We start from the raw sequence: 20,940 nt of genomic DNA, 5'->3' as shown, positions 1-20,940 counted from the left end.
CTGCTTGATGTATCATATCATCTCTGTGGTAGTCAGGAAGCAACTACCATCTTGGGGATCTTGGGGATCTTGGGGAGAGAGGTGGCCATAGCTGCTCAGCTCAGGTCAGCTGCATGTGCTGCCTCCCGACTTGCTGCTTTTCTTCGGCTGTGAATGAGGTGGGTGAGGCAGTGTGAGGTGGGGAGGGCTGTGAAACATGGTAGGGGGAGGTGGTGGAGCCTCCCAGCCAAACCGAGAGAAGTCTGGCTGGGAGGTGCACAGCGGAGGGAAGGCTGGCTGGAAGGTGCAGAGAGAAGGTTGACTGGGAGAAGCTGAGAGGTGTGCAGCGCTTTCCTCCGCTTGGCAAGGAGGGAGTCCAGCCTGCTCTTAGTGGGGGAGGGGTGTCCAAATGTCCCAGCCCGCATTCCTCCATCTTACCTGGGGGGAATAAGGGTGGCAGCTGCATGTTGGGGTGTATGTGTGTGAGCATGCCCCCATCTACTTTGGGGGTGAGTTGTAATCTTGCTCTGTGTGGCTGCAATCCTATCCACACTTTCCTGGGACTAAGCCCCATTGACTCAAATGGGACTTCCTTCTGAGTAGACCTACATAGACTTGGGGTCTGTGTCAGCTTAACCAAGGATCTTCACCTTTCTTCTTTTCGTCCCCCTTCAAAAAAGAAAAAAAGCCGCTCTTGATCAGTCAAGCTGACTCCAAAATTGATTAAAAAATAAACATACCCATTCCTTTTCAGCCATCCCCCTTTTTCCTCCTGCCTCCTTTTTTTTTTTTTTGGGAGGGGGGTATTTTCCACATTAGCTGTTATTATAAGACAAAAGGCACATTCCTAGCTAGGTCTGCTCAGAAGTAAGTCCTATTGTGTTCAATGGGATTTATTCCCAGGAAAGTGATTTTAGGATTGCAGCCAAACAGTCTCTGGGTCTCAGTTTGCATCAGTTTGTAGTTAGCAGATACACACAAAACAAAGTCTTCCCCTCCCCCAGCAAATTCATCACTCCCCCCCCCTTTTCCAAAACCTTCCAGGTGTGCTGCTAACAAACTCAAGACACAATCCTAACCAGGTCTACTCAGAAGTAAGTCCTATTTTGTTCAGTGGGGCTTACTCTCAGGTAAGTGTGGTTAGGATTGCAGCCTCAGAGTGCTGGCAGCTGTTTTTTGTTTCTAGTGTATAATTATAACACCTTCATCCCCATTTAGGGTTGAGCCTCCATTTGCCTGAAGATAACATCCAAAGGTCGCCAGTTCGAGGCCACCAGCACTATGCGACCTCGAAGCAGCTGACAAGCCGAGCTGAGCTATTCCATCTGCTCTGAGCTTGGGAGGATGGAGGCCAGAATGTGTGACCAGATCAAGAAAGAAACATCTGAATGTTGTGGTTTCTTGAAAGATAGAAACCTTCTTTCAAATTGTAAAAATCCCTACGGGGATTTAAATTGCCTGCCTATGTAAACCGCCTTGAATAAAGTCTAAGCAGAAATCTGAGGACCAAGAAAGGTGCTATAGAAATACCTTTATTATTATTATTATTATTATTATTATTATTATTATTATTATTATTATTATTATTATTATTATTATTATTTTGTTGTTGTTGTTGTTTGTTGTAGTAGTAGCAGTAGCAGTAGCAGTAGCAGTAGCAGTAGCAGTAGCAGTAGTAGTAGTAGTAGTAGTAATGGGGAGCCGTGGCCAATGGCCACAAGGATCAGGGGAGCTGCGGTCTGGAAAAGTTCGAGAACCACTGTTTAAAGAGAATCAAGAGACTGTCAAGTGTGTGGTCATCATAATCATCTGTAATAAGATAGTTACTGAAGAAACCGAATTAGCCTGAAAGCCCTCTGTTTGGCACTAAACTGTTGGGCTTGTCGAGGATAAATGGCATAGCTTGATCTGTGGCCTGGTGTGTAAGTGGGCAGGTACGTAAGTGGGCAGGAGCACAACTAGAACAGACATAGAACAAGCAAACAAGTGGGACCAGGACATATCCGGAGCAGAAGGGAGTGTGGGAAAGGGATTAACTGAAGGGGCAGGAGAAAGGAGAATTCAAGAAAGAGATTGTGGAGCTTAGCCTGGGAATCTGTAGTCCTTGTGTCTGAACTTTCCAGCTAAAAGTGAAGAGCTGTATCAGCTGTCCCCAGAACTAGCTCTATAAAGCTGAGAAGAACTGGGGTTGGAAAGATAACCCTCTTCTCCTCTGCAAACTTTTTTTATAGGACCCCATTAGTAATTTTACTAGAAATAGTAATATAGCCTTGCAAATGGTTGTAGCTCAGTGGTTCTGCATTTGAAAGGCCTTCAGTACAGTTCCTGGCAGCATCAACAGAAAGGGTTTGTAAAGACTCCACCTGAAACTTTGGAGAGCTGATGCTCGTCAGCATGCTGAGCTTGGTGGACCAGTGGAGTGACCCTGGTATTAAGCAGCTTCATGTGTTCAAAATACAATAAATTTAGTAGCCTACAAAAAAATCTGATTAGCTTACCATTCTTATGTTAGTACTAAAATGGCCTAAATTACAGCCCAATCCTGAGCTGCCCGGTGCATGGGGCTGCTGCAGTGCCAAAATGGCTGCCCCAGTATCTAGTGTGCAACCAGGCAGCCACTGGCAGCTCTTTGGGGGAAGGGGACTGTCATCCGCTTCCCCTGCGTAAGGGAAGCAACCTCGCAATAGGGCTACTCAATTCTGTGTCACTTCTGGAGCTGCCGCAGAGTCAATGTTGGACTGCGTGGCCTGACATGGGGCTCAGGATCTGCCCTGGAATTTCTCCTCCCCCCACACCCCCACTCATCTTTGCTGTCAGGCGGTCTGGGTAATTGCCGGCTGGCGGAATGTGGGCCCAGCACCGGCCGCTCTGGGCTAGTTCTGGTGCTGGGCCTATGGTAGGGACTCGCATACATGCCTCATGGCACCGGCAGTGAGCCAGCGCACAGGACTCTGGATCGGGCCCTAAGTGAAGCGTTTTCAGTAATGTTTTTCTAGCTAGTTTGCCAAAGCAGTTCTAACCTGTCCTACAGTGCAATCCTATGCATGTTTGTTCAGAAGTAAATCCCACTGTGTTCAGGGGGACATACTTCCAAGCATGGTATAGCAGGAGCCTCCAAACTTTTCAGTAGGAGATCCCAATGGTATACATTACACATTTTTGTGGGCAGAAAAATTCAATTTATATAGGGTGGAGCATTATCAGCATTGTTGAAAAGTCAAAATGTGGAAACCCAATTTGTTTTGCTGGTCTGGGTGAGGTTAACATTGAGTTATTTGAGGATCTAAAAGTTGCCCAGGTGGCTGAAAATTTGGGTTTTAATAATAATAATAATAATAATAATAATACAGGTATTTATATACCGCCTTTCTTGGTCGTCAGATTTCTCCTCAGACTTTAATTCAAGGCAGTTTACATAGGCAGGCTATACTAAATCCCAATAAGGATTTTTACAATTGAAGAAGGTTCTGTCTTTCAAGAACCACAACATTTCAGATGGATCTTTTATGATCTGGTATCACATTCTGGCCTCCATTTTCCTCCCACACAGGCTGACAGCTGCCAAAGAGCAGGTGGAATAACTCGGCTTGGCTGGTCAGCTGCTTCAAGGTCTCGCCATTCACGGTGCCGGTGGCCTCGAACTGGCGACCTTCGGATGTTATCTTCAGGCAAACGGAGGCTCTACCCTCTAGACCAGACCTCCTACCTCCTGTCCTGTTTTAGCGAGGCTGATACCACCCTGGCCATATGGAAAGGAGTGCAGTGGACAGAACTGCACGCGTTAACTGTCCAACTTCATGGTTGGGGAAAAAACATTTATTTTGCTGAGGGCCAGATAAAATCTTGTGGTTGGCTGGATGTGGCCCCTGGGCCATAGTTTGCAGGCCCCTAGTGTATAGGATTATATCCCTAGGTGACTAAACACTGAGTTATGTTCAAGCCTGTAAATAGTACATTTATTTTCTGCACTCAGAGCAGTGTATATGTTTTCCCCCACCCTACATTATTCTTGCGCCACCATGCGGTAGCTAAGCTGAGAGGTGTCATGGTTGTTGCTAAGTCAGTCATTCAACTTCATGACTGAGTGGGGGATTTGACCTTAGGGTCCCTGTCAAAATCTGTAACAGTTGGTCTGCAGTGGCTCTCAGAAGTGAACATTGAAGTTGCCCACAGATCAAGTTCAATCGTAGACTGAATTGCCTGGATCTGAAGGCAGCTGGTGCCTCTTTATCAGCTACTAGCACATTATGTTGTTTGTGTCCTTTCAAAGGCACATAAAATCCACTTAAAATAACAGTTGCAAAAACCTACTTAAAATAATATGTGAATACACTTAGTTCCAGGCTTAGGGATGTCCAGTTTATGGATGCCTGAATTAGAGATGGCCACATCTGTGCTTTTGCGCAACTTATCCATTCTGGTACTTTTTGCAGAGGCGCAATCGTGCTGAGCTGGGTGTTCCAACTTCCATACTTCCGACTTCAGGGCAAACCTCTGGAACAGAACCAAGATGTAACCTGGAAATTTAGTGTCAACTATTTTCTTCTTTAGAACACATAGCTGAGGGAGTGAGGCCATATCCATACCATAAACTTTTATTGGCATTAAAACAATAAATAACAATAGCAATAGCCAACACAGTGGCTGTGTTGCCGAGAGGGAAAGTCACAACAGGGACTGGTAAGGGAAGAAGGGAGGGAAACAAGGGGGGGTATAGGGTCAGGGTGGGGGTTTAGCTTGAAAACTGCGGAAAGAAATTCTGCTACTGCATTGGTAATGACCACAGAGTTGTCACCCAGGAGGACAAGTAAGGGGTCTGTAAAAATACCAGAAAAGGAAAACAGCAGAGGTTTCAAGTGTGTATCTCGGAGAGATTGGTGGGCTGGGCAACGGAATAATATATGGTCCACTGTGTCCGGTTCTAAGGAACAAAAAAGACATAATCTGCGATTGCGCGGGATGTTGGAGAATCTGCCAGAGTGAACAGCTGAGGGGAAGATATTAAATCTCGCGAGCATGAACGCTCTCCTCTTAATAGGGTTAATCAGCTTACTGAAATAGTTGAAAGGGCGACCAAGTGAGGGGAGGAGGCCAAAAAACTGGGGGGAACAGGTGGGGTTGAGATTTGAAGAGAGTTGGTTGAATTCGGATTCCCAAAGTTTAGAATTGATAATTGAGTGGGCCCTGTGGAGGTTGATGTCTGCAACGGATTCGGGGGGACAGGTCTAGCGATAAATTTGAACCACTTAGAGAGGTAAGAGTCCTTTAGTAGATCTTTTAAAAGTGACTCAGAATGAATACTTAAGTGTAGGCGGAGCCAGAACTTAAAAGTGAGGGACAATGCGGTGGTAGAGGGGAGGTGGATCCCTAGTTTGAGCATAAGGGTGGATAGTCTGATTAAGTTGGGAACCCCCAGAATTCGTCTGAGGAAGGAGGCTGCCACTTGGTCCAGATCTTGGTTCGCAGCCTCTATCCAAATGGGGGCACTGTACAGCAGTTGGGAGAGAAATAAATTGAACAAGAGAACAGCCTTGGCTGTTCAACAACTCCTTTGTTGATGGGAATTTTGTCAGATATGGTACCCAGGCCATTAAGACGAACCCTGCAAAAATTAGATGAATGGAGGTGGCGAATTAGAAAAAGAAGACGGGGATCTATCCCACAGCTGGCCAGTTTGCTCCACAGCATGGCCCTGTTAATAGAATCAGACGCTCCGCGGAGGTCTATAAAGGCCACGAAGAGTTTGGCACCATGGTGGACAGAATACTTCTCGGCCAAGTAGGAAAGCAGAAAGGCATGATTGACAGTGGGAGCACCTGGGCGGAAGCCAATTTGTTCTCTACCCGGTAGGGCTTTTGAAAAAGCCCAAGATGATAGTCTGGTGAGTAGATATTTAGAATAGAGCTTCCCTATAAAGGAAAGAAGGCTAATTGGTCTATAATTGCCCGGATGGGCAGGATCACCTTTCTTAAAGATAGGGATGAGAGTTGAGGAGAGCCAGGAATATGGGAAAAGGCCAGTTTGATTAATTAGGGTAAAAAGGTTAGATAGGGGTTCCAACCACCAAGAAGGGTTGCTGGTTAAGATTTTGCTCAGGATGTCATTGGGACTGGGAGCTTTCCTGGGTTTCAAGGTGTTAATCAACGCTGCCACCTCATCTGGGGTAACGGGTGGCCATTTTGGGAAATTTAGGGGGGTAAGGATAGAGGGTTCTCAAAAGTCAGTAGCAGAAAAAATTCCCGAGAAATAAGTTACCCAGGCGGGCGGGGGAATAGGGGGAGGAGCGTTGCTGAAGGGAGGCGAGTTGGTAAGGGTAACTAGAGACCAAAATGATTTATGATTGTTGGATAAGATTGCATCGTAAAGTCGTCACCAATTGTACTGGGCAAAAGAGTTTTTTTTCTTTTCCAGGAGAATCTGACAACGTTTCCTCAGGTGGAAATAAGATCTTAAAGAGGCAAGGGAGGGGTTATGACATACTAAAAGAAAAGACTGTCTGACTCGAGTCTTGGCTAACCAGCACTCCGAATCAAACCAAGTGGGGGCACGGTTATCAGAGTGGGAGGGAAGAGAGGTTCTGAGAAACTGGGTTAATGATTCAGAGAGGGAGTCGTAGGTTAGAATGGCCGTAGAAGGCGAGTCAGTCTCTGCCAGCATACGACTTAAATTAATAGACTCTTCCAGTCTGGTCCAGTGGTGGTAGGCATCCTCTGTCCTAAGGGACCATTTAAGACGGGGTAAGGACTGTGGTGAAGGTTTCTTGGGCGAAGTCTTAAAGAGGGGTGGGGCAAGGGATAGTTGAATGGGCAAGTGATCACTGTCAGAACGGGGGTTAACAAAGAAATCGGGGAAAAGTGGAAGGAGAGCCGGAGAGGCAAGTGTGTAATCTATAACACTTGTCCCCCTAGGTGCGAAGTGAGTAAATTCGCCTGGAATATCCCTTCCGGTAGAACCGTTGAGGATGACTGGGTTGAACTCGAGGCACAAATCAATAAGATAGGGGGCATAACTACTAATAACAAGATATTTGGAAGACCTAGAGCCCTGGAACCAGGGGGGGGGGATTTGTTCATCTAGGTCCCAGTTCATGGAGTGGGCCAGGGCAAGATTATTTGGTTCCAATCTAGTGTTAAGGTCACCCATAATTAGAAGGAAAGCTGTAGGCGTAAAGGCCAAGTATTTTTCGGCAGAGGTCTTAACCTCATTCCAAAAGACATAAGGGGAAGGGTCAGAGGGAGAAATATATATATATATATATTGAACATTACAATATTGAGCTTGCATTGGAATAAGAAGGCTTGAAAAAACTGAGATTGAGAGGGGAGGGGAGATAAGGAAAATCGAGAGGAGGAACTAATCAAGCAACATAGGCCTACACAGGGGCGACCCATTTGCTTGCATTTAAAAGCAGGGAGATGATGAGAGGTGAACCCAGGGATGGTTGGCGGGGTCAGAAACCAAGTCTCTTGCAGGAAGATAATGTCAAAGAGGGAGAGAGAGTTGATGAAATCTTGATCAAATTTCTTTTTCTCCCAGCCCGTGATGTTCCATGATACCAGCTTGAGGATAGACGTCGAGTCTAGGGAGGTCTGGGAAGTATCTAATAGTCAACAAGTAGGGTCAGCGATGGTTATGCAGTTGGTAGAGCCAAAAGGGATTCTTTCCATTGCAGAGGGGTGCGCTCTTGCAGGGGCTTCAGCTGGCGATAGAGGGGAAGAATTGGCAGAGATAAGTGACTGGCTGTAGGCTGGGAGCATCAAAGGAGGCTCCATAGAAGTGAGCAATCTTCCCCCCTAGGATTTGGAGCCTATGAGATCATAGTTCAGGGGGGGTTCAGGTTGGGTTGAGGCATCAACAAGAAGAAAAGAAACACCTTGAGAGCGCCTATCCACAATACAAGTAGGAGATAAAGGGATGCTCGGGTGAGGAGCAACAGGGGAGGAGGGAAGAGCACTCTTGTTGAAAGCAGGTTGAAAGCAGGTTATCGCAGTCAGGTGAAGTCCTCAAAGGATGACTGGAGACCACAGAGTCGAGAGTTGGCTTCGAGGTAAAAGAGCAGAGGTTAGAAGGTGGACCAGCCAGGCAGTCTGAAGAGTTCATTTGAGAGTCATTCAAGGCACCAGAATTGATGGATGCAGCCATCGGAGGGGAGGAGAAGTTGAGCAGAAGTAATCGATCCAAAGGGTGGTCATGTGGGATGGTTTTAGACGGGAGAAGGCTCACAATAGCAGTGTTCCTAAAATATCTGTGAGGAAAGATGCCTGCTCCTTCCAGTCTTCTAGCGTGTGAAAACAGCAATCTTGGAATATGGTTGGAAGTGAAATGCAACAAGAAGCAGTCTGAACGCGAGGAAGAAGCCAGTCTCTCAATCCTGAAAAGATTAATAGTAGATGGAGATTCATTCAGGAGGGTGGCCATATGGCTCTTGGCCAGCTTGATTGGGGACCAGTTAGGAATTCTTCCTTTGAAGGTAGATACTGTGATTGCTGCGCATTTGGGTTCATATATTAGCTGAGAAGTAATTTTGGGAGGAGCAGGGACATGGGGATCCTCAGATAAGGAGGTAGTAGGAATCTGGGGGGCACGAGGCTTGGGGTCAGCAAGGGTATTAGAATAAGCAGAAAGCATCATGGAAACAGTTTGGTGCAGCCCCTTTAAGAGATCGATAACATGACCGAGTTGGGAAAATATTTGAAGCATAGTTTTGGCAGTCAATAGTGAGTGCTTTGTTAACAGGTCAGATGGTTCATGGGTATTCCGTCCTCAGGAGTTCCATCGCCAGGCGATTGTAGATGTTGCTGGTTCCCCTGATGTATGTTGAAGGAAGTATTGAGCTCCAAATGAGCAGAATCAGGAAAGGGGGTGGATGGGCTCTGAGGTAGAGCAGCAGGTGATGAGGGTTGAAAAGGGGGGGGGAAGCCTCAAGTCTTAACTGCTTGATATTAGGGTAAAGCACGCCGGTGTCAGGGTTCCCACGGGAGAGTGTTCTTCCCCCCCATTAGAATAGAGAGGGTAACGCTAGGTAGTAAACAAGGAGCACCCACTCACAGTTCAGAAGTATGGCGTCTGATAAGAGCAGTCCAGCTGGCAGAAATAATGAGGCTCCCTTTTAGTTCTTATAAACAAGACAAAGTTGGTTGCAGCAGGTTCGGGAGTCGTTCCCATAATCTGATAATGTAACGGGGAAAAAATAAAACTGCGAAAGGCTTGAAAAGCAAAAGAAGGGCAATAAGGGTAGCAGAGCTCCCACTCTGGCGTCTTCTCGTCTAGGACTCCCCACATCTACTTTATTATTAAAATCTACATTTACTGAGAGAGGGGAACAAACCAAACAGAATTTAAGGGCTCAGAAGGCACCAAATGTTTTCAGGAAGAAACAGAGGGTGGAACCAGCCGAAGTAGATGTGTAAGAACAATGTGGAGTAACCTGACAACTGGAGGCAATCGAGGGAGTGAGGCTATAATTCAGTGTCTCAAGGTGATGCATTTAAATGGTTACTTAATGGATTAATGTGTTGTAAATGAAGCAGAAAATCTTTTTACTCTAAGCAGTCCTCTCTTTAATGTTCTCTACTTTCTCCCTATTCTTTCAAGATTGGAACATGGAGTTCAACCCTTCAGATCACCCACGGGCCAGCACAATATTCCTCAGCAAATCTCAAACAGATGGTATGTTGCCTGTTTTCATCTAATGTTGAAGGGAAGATTATTGGTGAAAAATAAAATGCTGTTGCATGTGTGCTTCTTACTATACCTGTGGCCCAATTGTAAGAATGTATCTGACAGCAAATAGAACGGAGGCACCTGCACTATTCCCCATCAGCTCAATATTAAAATGCATCAAAGAGTTATTCTGACACTTGTAGAGCAAACTGTCTGACATAAATGGATAGAATCAGGCTGCCTTTGACTTTATTGGAACTTATTCATGAATGCATTGGGAGTTTTTAGTTGCTGGATTTATTTCTGTTTTTTGTGGCATTAAGAAAATAATCTGCCGCTAAAGAATAGTCTTGTTTTTAAAAGTTGTGCTCCAGCAATTCAAAATGCAAGTTCCACCAAAGGGTTTGATACAATTTGATTGAAGAGAGCTCCAAACACACTTGTTCCATTTTTCAAGACGATCTGTGCAGTTGTGCACTATTGGTTCTGGGTCAGGTGATTTTACATGGTAAATGAATCACTAAATTTATTCTGCTGGATTATTTATTAGAAAATTTTACTCCAAATCTGTGTTTATCCACAATTCATCCATTTCCATTATAAAGACACAATTGACTAGTTGAGTGTTTTGTAAATGATGTACTGTATAGAATTCCCATCTATCATGATAGGATATTCTTTTATATTGACTGTGGGTTAAGTGGTCAGAATATAAGAGCCAAGATAATTGATGGAGGATGGTGTTCTCTTTAAAATGCCTATATTGATACCAAACAGTGAAATCAACTGTGGTTAGCCAATTATATATTCATGAAGGTGTTGGGGAAAAGGAGGGGAGAGAGTAGCAGAAGTACCTAATGGTTAGCATGCAAACACCCCTCCCTGCTCCCCATGTTCCCCAGCAGCTGAATGTGGCAAGAACCTTGGTAATTTCATCTGCTGCCTCCATCACAGGCTACAGAGAACAGGCAGAGGAAGACAAAACATCCCTCCCAGGATAAAACATCCCTCTGGGATTAAACATCCCTCCCAGGTTAACACTGAACTGCAGAAATTCTTATTAAAAATCAATCTGCAATAAGATGTGACAGTTCACTGACTAACCTGTGAACATGCATTAGGCAGACAGCATCAAAGTATAACTAGTTTATTAAGTCAAATGTAAAGCGGAATAACCAATATGGAGAAAGGAAGGTTGGTAGTAAATGTATATGCAGGAAATGCTCATACATGAGAAGTGCCTGAGCATAGCTGGAAAGCACAAAGAAAAGTTCTCATCAAATGGATTCATTAAGTACTCAGTAATTCCCAGCTGAAGAAGTTGGGTTAGTATTCAAAATTCTCAGCCCCCAGGCCGCCCGCCACCTGGCATCTTCAGAAGATTGCATGCTATCTCAAGTTGGGGAGTAACTAGGAAAACAGCATAGTGGTCTAGCTGGTTCAGCATTTCTCAGTGTTTGTTCTGTGCTGTACCACTTTGCATGGTTCACCCATTTGAAGTACCGCTGGAAGTAACTAGTAACTGATCATCACTTCTGGGTTGGGAGGCCAGGTGTGACATGACAAACACTAGTAAGAGGTTAAGGGCAGATGGGAGTGCTTTTGTTTTTTTGCACACAAAAAGCACACTTTAGAACTCTGCCTGCTGAGCCAAGCCTCTTACTGCTGTTTGTTGCATCACATCACTGGTCTTGCTGTCAGGTGTCTGGGCACAATTAGCCACGCGTAGCACGATTCACCTCCTCAATTACCGCTGGTGGTACCCATACCATTTGTTGAGAAACACTGAACTAGATGATCCTTAGCTTAAACTACTTGTATGGCTCAAGAAAGCCCCAGTTCTTGCCCTTGCAGGTGGGCAAGTGGGCGCTCCTCTCTGAGTCCCCAGTGAATGGGCCACTCAGGCAGCTGGCAGAGAATAAAGTCCTGTCCACTGGGAAATATGTTTCTTTGTGTTGATGATGTCATCAAGTTACAGTACCTGACTGGAGAAGTGGAATCCACCTGGCTTCTTCATCCCATCCTTTGAACTTAGACCAACACTTGCTACTCACTTGCTATCTAGTGGGCAATACAACACTATTGCTGAGCAGATTAGCTGTCCTAGATGGATGGGGAATAATGGAGTTTCCAAATGAAGAATGCTGCAGGAGGATTCCCCAGCATCTTTAGGACTTCTAACCCTGCATGGGAGCTTCTGCTGAGTTGAAAGCATCCAAAAATGCAGAATGATTGGCAAATAAATTGTTTTTTTGGGGGGAAAACAAAAAAGGGAAAAATATTCATCCCATAACACATGGAGACTATTTTAGCCAGTCTTTTAAAAATAGTGAGAGAGCACATTCTCATAGGTGAATAAGGCCTTTAACAGACAAGTGTGTGAGTGACTAAGTAAGAACTTGAATCAAGGTGCAAACATTCTTTCCGCTGGACCACACAAGCTCGTGTTATAAACAATGTCTTTAAAAAAAACCAGAGGATTCATTATCAGAAAAATTTGGAGGAATTATTCTGGTGGTACCAGTTAGTTGAATTGGAGTTATTTGCAGTCCACTGATGCTCTATCCAAATACATTTATTCCCCAAAGTTGTGGTTGATTTTCTATATCTTCATTCTTGTAGATGACATACTTTAAAAGCACAGACATCCTTCTTGTACTCATTGATCAATGGAGCTCATCATCATCGTGGTGATATATTAGTCTGGATTTTCACCTCCCTAGGAAATTAATGGTGTTTGCTTTAGAGTATCTCTTGATGAAATCAGAGGAGGGAGATTCATTTACTGTCAGTTTATTCAATTTGGAGTGTTGGGCTTGATTGATGACAGCATTCCTCCCCCCAGCTATCATGTATAAGTAGCAATCATGTTATTTCTATTAAAAGCCTTAAACAAAATGGCAACCCCATGTTGAGTTCCCTCTTGCCCCTTCATAAGGTCTAATTAGTACAATTACTTGACATCACTAAGCTTTATGTTTTTCTGACCATGTTCTGCACAATTTAAGAACTACCCCCTCCCTCATGGTCTTTCGATGAGGGCTCAAAACTTTCCTGTTTTGTCTAGCATTTGAGTGATGTTTTGTTGTCTGTCCATCTTCTGATGTCTGTAATAATACTGTAATACTAATACTAATTAATACGAATATTAATATTAATACTAATAATACTGTAATAATACTAAATAGTTGCCCCCAATTGTTCTTATTATGACTTTATTTATTGTTCCATGTACTGTACATTTTAATGTATTTGTAAGCCTTCCTGGGCACTTGCTTTGGCATGGAAAAGGCGAGATATAATTTTTTAAAATAAACGCCACTTGCATGGACAGGCATACCTGCAACAGAATGGTATCAGGACGTGAGATAAATTGTGCAAAACATTCAGGATGGAACTCAGAATGGGACTACCTTTCTGGTAGCAGTCCTGTATTTTATGTAAATACTTAGTTCTGGTCTAAAGCACACATGGAAAAAATTGTTAACACTATTTTTCAGCAACAGTTCCCTAAACTTCCTTGGAACCTGAAACCAGAGATCAGATGAAATGGGGACGACGACTTCTCCCCCGCCTGATAGTTTTTGCACACACTTCCCCCCTTCCCCTTTTAGCAATTTGTGTGAGGGAAGGAGCACAAAAATGTTCACAGAGAGTGAAAAGAATGACAACAGCATTGGGTTGCATTACCAGTTAGATTTGGCCACCTGGTGATGCAAGTAAAGCCCTTCACGTTGCCCTCAGTCTTGAAGAGGGAATTGGGGACCACAGGTGGTCAAGGGAATTAAACCTCGATAGTGTGACACAATAGGGAGCATTGGTGCATTCCCCCTTGTGTTAAATATTCCATATTAATGGAATGGGCAGGAGGTCTGGTCTAGAGGGTAGAGCCTCCATTGCCTGAAGATTAACATCCACAAGGTCGCCAGTTTGAGGCCACCGGCACCGTGCGACCTTGAAGCAGCTGGCAAGCTGCAGCTGAGCTGTTCCATATGCTCGGAGCGTGGGAGGATGGAGGCCAGAATGTTAAACCAGATCGGAGTGTAACACCTTGAATGTAGTGGTTCTTGAAAGAAAGAACCTTCTTTCAATTTGTAAAAATCCCTGCATGGATTTAATAAGCCTGCCTATGTAAACTGCCTTGAATAAAGTCTTGAATAAAGACCAAGAAAGGCGGTATATAAATACTGTATATTATTATATTATTATATTAAATATTCAGGCTAAAGGGAGGCAGTTTTTCTCTCCTGGGGACCATGTGTTTGTTGTGAGGAGACAGCTTTATAGCTAGATCTTTGCTGGTTCTTGACAGTTGTGTGAATCTCTGCAAACAAGAGTTGACTGAAATATTCCAGCTACCATAATTAGGAGTCCTGAAGAACCAAGTGTCTGACAATTCTAAAGGGCAAGACAAAGATAGGTAGCATCAGGTGGCACCCATGCTGTTGAGGTCAATTTTATTTGCCTGAACTTTTTAATGTTCTTTTAAATTACATTTCTATCCTGCCCGTCATCTGAGTTGCTTAGGATAGTGTACACGGTCCTCTCCCCTGGCTCCTTTTATTCTTACAACCCTCTAAGATAGATTGGCCTGAGGGATACTAAGATCACTGGCCCAAGATCACTGAGGGCCCAATCCTATCCAGCTTTCCTGTGCTGATGTACGTAGCTGTGCCAACAGGGTGTGTGCTACATCCTACTGTGGACAGTCCCAGAGGCCTCCTAAAGGTTAAGGTCACATTTGTTCCCTTACCTCAGGGCTATATTGCAGCTGCATCAGCACTGGAAAGTTGGATAGGCTTGGACCATGTGAAGTGGTACGGCAAAGGACAAACCTTGAGAAGTGTACACCATGCCCAAAGCTCTGGAGGCAATTTTGTGCTTTTGTTTTGGAAACCAATATTTTAATATATCTACAAAAATTATTTTACCCCTAATATGTGAAAATTAATCCATACTATTGCAGGCAGATACCTGTAGAAATCTTAATCGTGTTAAAATGGTTTTCCCTGGTCATGCTGTTCAGCTGCGTTGAAAGTTTTCTGGGTATTGGCAGCTGGCATCCAATCCAACTGAGCAGGAAGTGGGACTATCTAACTGATAAACAAGATGTATTGACATTTTGCTTCATCTTGCAAGAGTTAGCATTCCATTATTCATAAGCTGATGTATCAGCAAATGTAAACAAACAGGTTGGAGAGACTTCTTCCTTTCTCTTTGTTTCACAAAGGTGTTGTTCTGTTTCTGATGGTAGATGCTGCAAAAAATGACTTGAGATCAAATTAAATCATTTGTGACTTTTCTATATGTCTTTGTGTTTTTTGCAGTGAGAGAAAAACGCAAGAGCCTCTATATAAACCACGTAAGTGAAAAAGCTCTTTCTGGCTGCAACACGTGTGAATACACATTATAAGGCTAAAGGTCTGTTTTGCTAGGAAAGTGGTTATATCAAAGGCACTTCATTGAATTTTGGAAGTCTGTTGAATAAGCCAGAACCTGTGGTTCTTTCAGACTTAGGTAATGAGATTTGAATTCTACACTGACTTCAAGGTAGTGAATGAAACTTGTTGCATTAGACTAGGAATGCAGTATGTTTGTCCTTCCCTGTTCTTCTTTTTAGCCACATACAGGAATGGGTGACAAGGAAGAGATGACATGCCTGAAACCATACTGGACTTTATGGATTAATGGGAATTGAAATGGGTTTTCCTGTGGTCAAACTAAATCCATAGCTTTTCTTTCAGTCATTAATTCCTTTTATACCAATGATTTTTCCTGAAGATTTACACTTTTTCTGCAGTCTTTGGGCAGATATGTAGTAGTCTGTGAAAACCATTTAAAGAAACACTATACACCAGCCCTGTTGTAAACTTATGATCTTGTCATGAGAAGAGTATTGAAGGAAGACATAGCTGGAAAATGCTGACTTTTCTAGTAATTTTTCTAGGTAGAATGAAATTCTGTAACTCTGAATGAAGATGGAAATCTGTGTAAACTTTGTAACATGGGAAAACATTCTTATAAACATGTGTATATGACAAAACATGAAATAATTCATTGAATGAATACCACATTGAATGAATGAATTATACTGTACAACACTTTCTTCATTTTGTCATGCTACAGATGGGTTTTCAGAAAGACATTATAACACAGGGCTTCTACTTATCATAATTTTTCCAACTACAAAATACCAGGGATGGGAACTCGAGTCAGGTGACTTGAACTCTGACACACCCACCCACACACTGGCAGCAACCCCATTTTTTTTCCACAGCTGGCTTTTTAAAGGGGGCGACTCAAGTTCTTTAGAGTCACGTAAAGGTAACTCGGAAACTGCCCCGTTAGGACTCATTTTTGAGTCAAGTCACAGAGTGCTGTTACTCTAGGCTCAGCTTGAGTCAAGCCATGCTGGTTTTGCCCATCCCTGCAAAATACAGGTGTGCCCCTGTATCTGCAGGGGTTCCATTCTGGAAACCCCCCCCCAACAATTAAGTGAAACCACGGATATGAGTGAATGCCTCCCCCTCATCCTCCAGAGCGTAGGGGAGCTCCCCTGGAGGGCTTCCCTGGGCCTCCGAATGGCTTATAAGGCATTAAAAAGTCACTTCCGTTTTCACAGAGAAACCAAGTGATTTTTTATTTTTTTTACTGTCAGGCTTAAGCTGAGCCCAGCAGAAGACGTGGACAGATGTCCATGGCCTGGGCTCGGGATTCTCTGGAGGCTAGGGGAACAGAGCTCCCGGACTGAATCCACGAATATGGGATCAGTGGATATGGGAGCCTCCCTGTAATGTGCAAATGGAGGATAGAATTACAGTGCAATCCTCACCTGTGCTGGAACAGCCAGGCCACACTAGTCTGCACTGCATTCAGTGCAGGTTAGGTGCAGTCTGGAGGTCACCTTGAGGTAAGGGGATATTTTCCCCTTTACCATGTTTCAAGCCCCAGCCTGCCTTATGGGGCTATTTGGCTAATCCTAACAGTCAGCGTAAGGCTACAAGACCCAGAAGTGGAGGTTAGGATCTAGTGTGTGCTTCTGCTGCCAGTCCCTCCCCCTTTTCTGGGCCCGATCCGCCTCCCATTCAACTCTCCTCCACCCAAAAATGCCTCCTCCCCACTCCCTCCCGCCACCCTCTCCCACTGCTCAGCGCAAACCTACCCCGGCTGGTGCAGGGACTGAATCTGGCCCTCCCAAGCTGGTTCCCACAATGGCCCGTCTGGTTCTCAAGTTGGAGCAAATGTGCTGTAAGGCACGTTTACAACACTTGTAGCATAGGAGGCCTGCACTAGCTCAAAGCATTGGTTGGATTTCGCTGGTAGTTGTAAACAATGCCCATGTTTCTAAATTCCACTTTTCTCAGTCAAATGATGCAAGCTTAAACCTGATCTTTTGCAGTCCCCATTTCTTGTATACATTATGCAATTCCAGCAAGTGAAAATCAACTTTTTTGACAATAATGTGTGTGTTTCCTGATGTAAGATGTGGATAGTTTTGTAGATCCAGAAAAAAAGCAAATCCTTTCATATCTAAAATATTGTAAATTGAAAATCACATCTATTTTCTTTTGTCTATGTTGGAAAAAAGTCATCCCATAATGTGCATATTGTTGCATTTGTTTTTTCCCCACCCTATACATGTGTGAGGAAGCTGCTCCTTCCTCTTAAGAAAGAGAGAACTTCCTTATCATTGCATCCCCAGCCTTGACCATCTAAGGTTGACAGGTGAAAGTTAATTCTGCCTTGTGCAAGATCCATTGCTGTTTTTTTTCCAAGGAGCAGAGTTGCTCATTAAGTGGTGAATAAATAAATACCAGACCCTGCTGATGTGGGGGGTGGGGGCGGTGGGGGGAGAAGAAGCCTGAAACAAATCAAGGTAGCTGATTCAGAGAGTTGAAAGACTTAACTCAGGTTTTCTCACTGGAGCCAGAGGTGTATGACTTTTTTCTTCTCCTAGACATTTTTTTGTTTGTGGTGGTGCTTGCTTGTTATGTATGAATGTTTCTATTACTAAAGGCCCCTTTCTACCTTAAATGAGCTCAGTCTTGCACAGATATTGCTGGATCAAGCTATTCTTCTAGGTTTCAGATGGGCTAATAACAGGTATACATTAGGACATATGACACTGTTCCTATCTTTGTTACTGCGTGTAGATTCCCATCTTACATTGTGTTAACATGGGCCATGTACTCATTTAACATGTCAACCAGGTATCTGTTTCCTATAGGTAACTACTATATGAAATAATCAACTTGATTGATGCTGCTTCCAAACTAGAATTCCAATCTTTTTTGTTCTGGGGACTGATTCTGGGCCCAGTCCTATCCACCTTTCCAGTGCTGATGCAGCCGTGTCAACACGGGATATGCTCTGCATCCTGCAGTGGAGAGACAGTCACAGTCACAGCCCCCTCAGGATAAGAGAATGTTTGTTCCCTTACCTCTGGGCTACTTGTGGCTGCATCGGGGCTGGAAATTTGGATAGGATTGGGTCCTCGGTCTGTAAAAAGTTAATTTAAGCATCTTATGCATTAGGAAGTTTTATAGTCGAAACTGATACAGTGGTGTTGTTAACTGCATGGATTTTAAACACATAATCAGCAAATTAGATAGAAAGGTCACAGAATATCAATACGTCTTTGCACACGACAATGACTTTTGCTGCTAGTTTTAGGATTTTTATGGCTGCATTTATTTGTTTGACATTGGTAGTCTATTTTCAGCTGCGATTAGTGTAATAATATTGATTCAGTCAATATGTGTAACTCCATTTCAATGAATGTGAGTTGGGTTGTTCAAATGCAAATCCTTCCATTTTGAGGTATTAAACTTAGAAAACCTTGCTATACAGGTGTACCCTGGTATCAGCGGAGTCAGTATCTGTGGTTTCAGTTATCTGCAGATATTGGGGATGCCCTTTAAAACAATGGGGAAAGTGAAGGCGAGTGCTAAAAATAGCTCTGTTTACTGTAGCACAGCAAAACCGCTGTGTGTTCAGGGCTGCAGGCAGTCTTCCAAGCTGTCTGCATCCTCTTCCTCGTCAGGAAGGTTCCTCCTTTCCCCCAGTATCTCCCCAGAATGAATTGCGACCAGGAAGAGAATGCATTGCGATGCATTTTGGGGTGACATTGAGTGAAAGGAGGGTCCTCAGCATTCCTGAACATGCAGGTATTTGCTGTACCATGGTAAACAGAGGCATTTCTAGCATTTTCCTTCACTTTCCCCAGTATCCGGGTGTGTGTCCCCAGAATGGAACCCCAGTGGGTATCGGGGAATGCCCATATAGTGAAATGCTAAATATTGGTTAGCCAAATCAGAAACAATAGCTTCCTTTTCCTTAATACTGAATTCTAAGCCCCCTGAGTTGTATCCCAAGGTGGAAGGACTACTTTCCCAGGAGGGGGGAAAGAAACTTTAGGATTCAGCCCCATAAATTGCAAGTAAGAAAATGTAACCTATAAAAATCCTCCCCAAAATTTATTCACCTAATTTCTGTACAGCTGTGGGGGGATCAGGAGCATGATGCTTCCATGTACTTGCCCCTGTCATTTTGGCTCCTCTTATTTATCATGAATATAATTTATATAATCCACTTAAAACTGCACAAAGTGATTTCCAGTCCTTAACCTTGTTCAGAGAGAACCGGAAAGCATAAACAGGCATATCTAGAGGTAGTCTAATGACTCTTGGCATCACAGCCTGGGTGCTGAAGTAACTACACACAATTTGTGTGTTGGACTTCTTCCCAAACAACTAATTTTGTTTTTCTTTTCTTTTTTTTACCTTTTACCCCAAACCTGCGTACTGTCATTTAGAACTGTCCCAAGCTACTACCATTCCTTTAACTTGGCTTGCTGCAACTGTACTAACTATGTCAGCCAACTTGAGCCATTGTCCACCTTTGCTATTGTACAGAAGAAGGAAGCCTCTCCTTCCAGGTGTAGCAAGATGATTGTTTAATATGAGTATCTGTCATTTCACACCACTGTCTTCTAATGCAACAAGGGATTTTGGCAGAAAGGAGGAATTTTTCTAAATCACATTATACTGTAGATCATGTTTTCCTTGCACCTGTTTTTTAATCCTGAAGTGTTAGAAATGAGTTTCATTTTTCTTTCATACAGAGCTGACAATAGAGCTTTCAGTAAAGTACTTCTTACCATTCGCTTGCTGCTTCTTTTGATCTGTGCCTTTATTTCCACTTATTCTTTCTTTCAGTCACACTGAGAGTGAGATGTAGTCCTTTCATTGACTAAAAGATACCAGAGTGCTGGCCTTCTCAAGGAAGGCTCTCTGTGTTTCTTCCCCCCCCCCTTCACATGGACTGAACCTTTGGTTTAGTTAAGATGGGTACAACTACACTGGAGGCTGCACTGTGTCAGAAGAACTCCTTTGTATCCTGTGCACCTCGACAGCAATGTCAAAAATGCCATACAAGCCGTGGAGGAAAAATACTTCATGTTGCAGTGACAACATCCACAGAGCCCCCTGAAAGTATATTGCCAACCACCAGTCACAATGATACTCACTGCAATGTGCAATTATAACCCAGTGGATGTCTCTTCTTCAGTTCTATCTCTAACAGGGCAATAAACCAATTGCCCTGCTAAGCAGGTAATGATTCTATAACACCAATGTAACATACTAAACTGACATCCTAATAACACAAGGGGATTCTTAACTCCAAGCAAACGTCTGACCCAACCTGGTGCTTGGTTCTGGCCAGAGGCGCCCGGGTCAAACAATAGCTTATCATGGCATCTATGTTGTAGCAGTTAAATGGCCAAGACTGAATTTAGATACATCCCCAACCCCCTCTTATACTCAGTAAAACACCTCTGTAGATATGGGTAGTTTTATTTAGGAATTTAACTTGGGTAGGAGGTCTGGCTCAGTTGGTAGAGCTGACGCCTTGTATGCCTGAAGATCTGAGGCTGCCAGTTCGAAACAACCAGAAGTACCCGAGAACTGACGACACGCTGATATACTGATGAGCTGACCCTAAGTGGCAGAGAGGAGTTGCCGTCAAGTGGAGCGTGGGAGGCGAAGGGCCAGAGAGAGGCCAGACCGGGAAGGAATCCAGCTGGAAGGAGGAGTTCTATGAAAGACGAGAACTATTCAATTGTAAAAATCCCTACGGGGGTTTAGAACAGCCTGCCGATGTAAACCGCCTTGGATTAAAGTCTGAGGAGAAATCTGACGACCAAAGAAAGGCGGTATATAAATACCTGTATAAATAAAATAAATAAATAGAGATAAATAAACAGGTATTTAGACAGGTATTTAGACAGAACTCCAA

The 20,940-nt window shown here is 43.7% G+C and overlaps 1 protein-coding gene across 3 annotated transcripts in view; it reads left to right on the top strand.

Moving 5' to 3' along the window:
• Nucleotides 1–20,940, top strand: part of CCNY (cyclin Y) — a 105,356-nt gene that overhangs the window by 55,079 nt on the left and 29,337 nt on the right. For 2 of the 3 annotated variants that reach the window (XM_066628646.1, XM_066628647.1), the window contains exons 2-3: nucleotides 9,574–9,648; nucleotides 14,970–15,004. In XM_066628646.1, the coding sequence (XP_066484743.1) occupies nucleotides 9,574–9,648; nucleotides 14,970–15,004 (110 nt within the window). Of the gene's footprint in view, nucleotides 1–9,389; nucleotides 9,458–9,573; nucleotides 9,649–14,969; nucleotides 15,005–20,940 lie in introns of those variants that run through there. The other variant, XM_066628648.1, reaches the window with a different exon arrangement.

Source organism: Tiliqua scincoides, chromosome 5 (assembly GCF_035046505.1).
Source record: "Tiliqua scincoides isolate rTilSci1 chromosome 5, rTilSci1.hap2, whole genome shotgun sequence".
NCBI lineage: Eukaryota > Metazoa > Chordata > Lepidosauria > Squamata > Scincidae > Tiliqua > Tiliqua scincoides.
The sequence above is the reverse complement of the archived record's forward strand: the minus strand, read 5'-3'. Positions and strand labels throughout refer to the sequence as shown.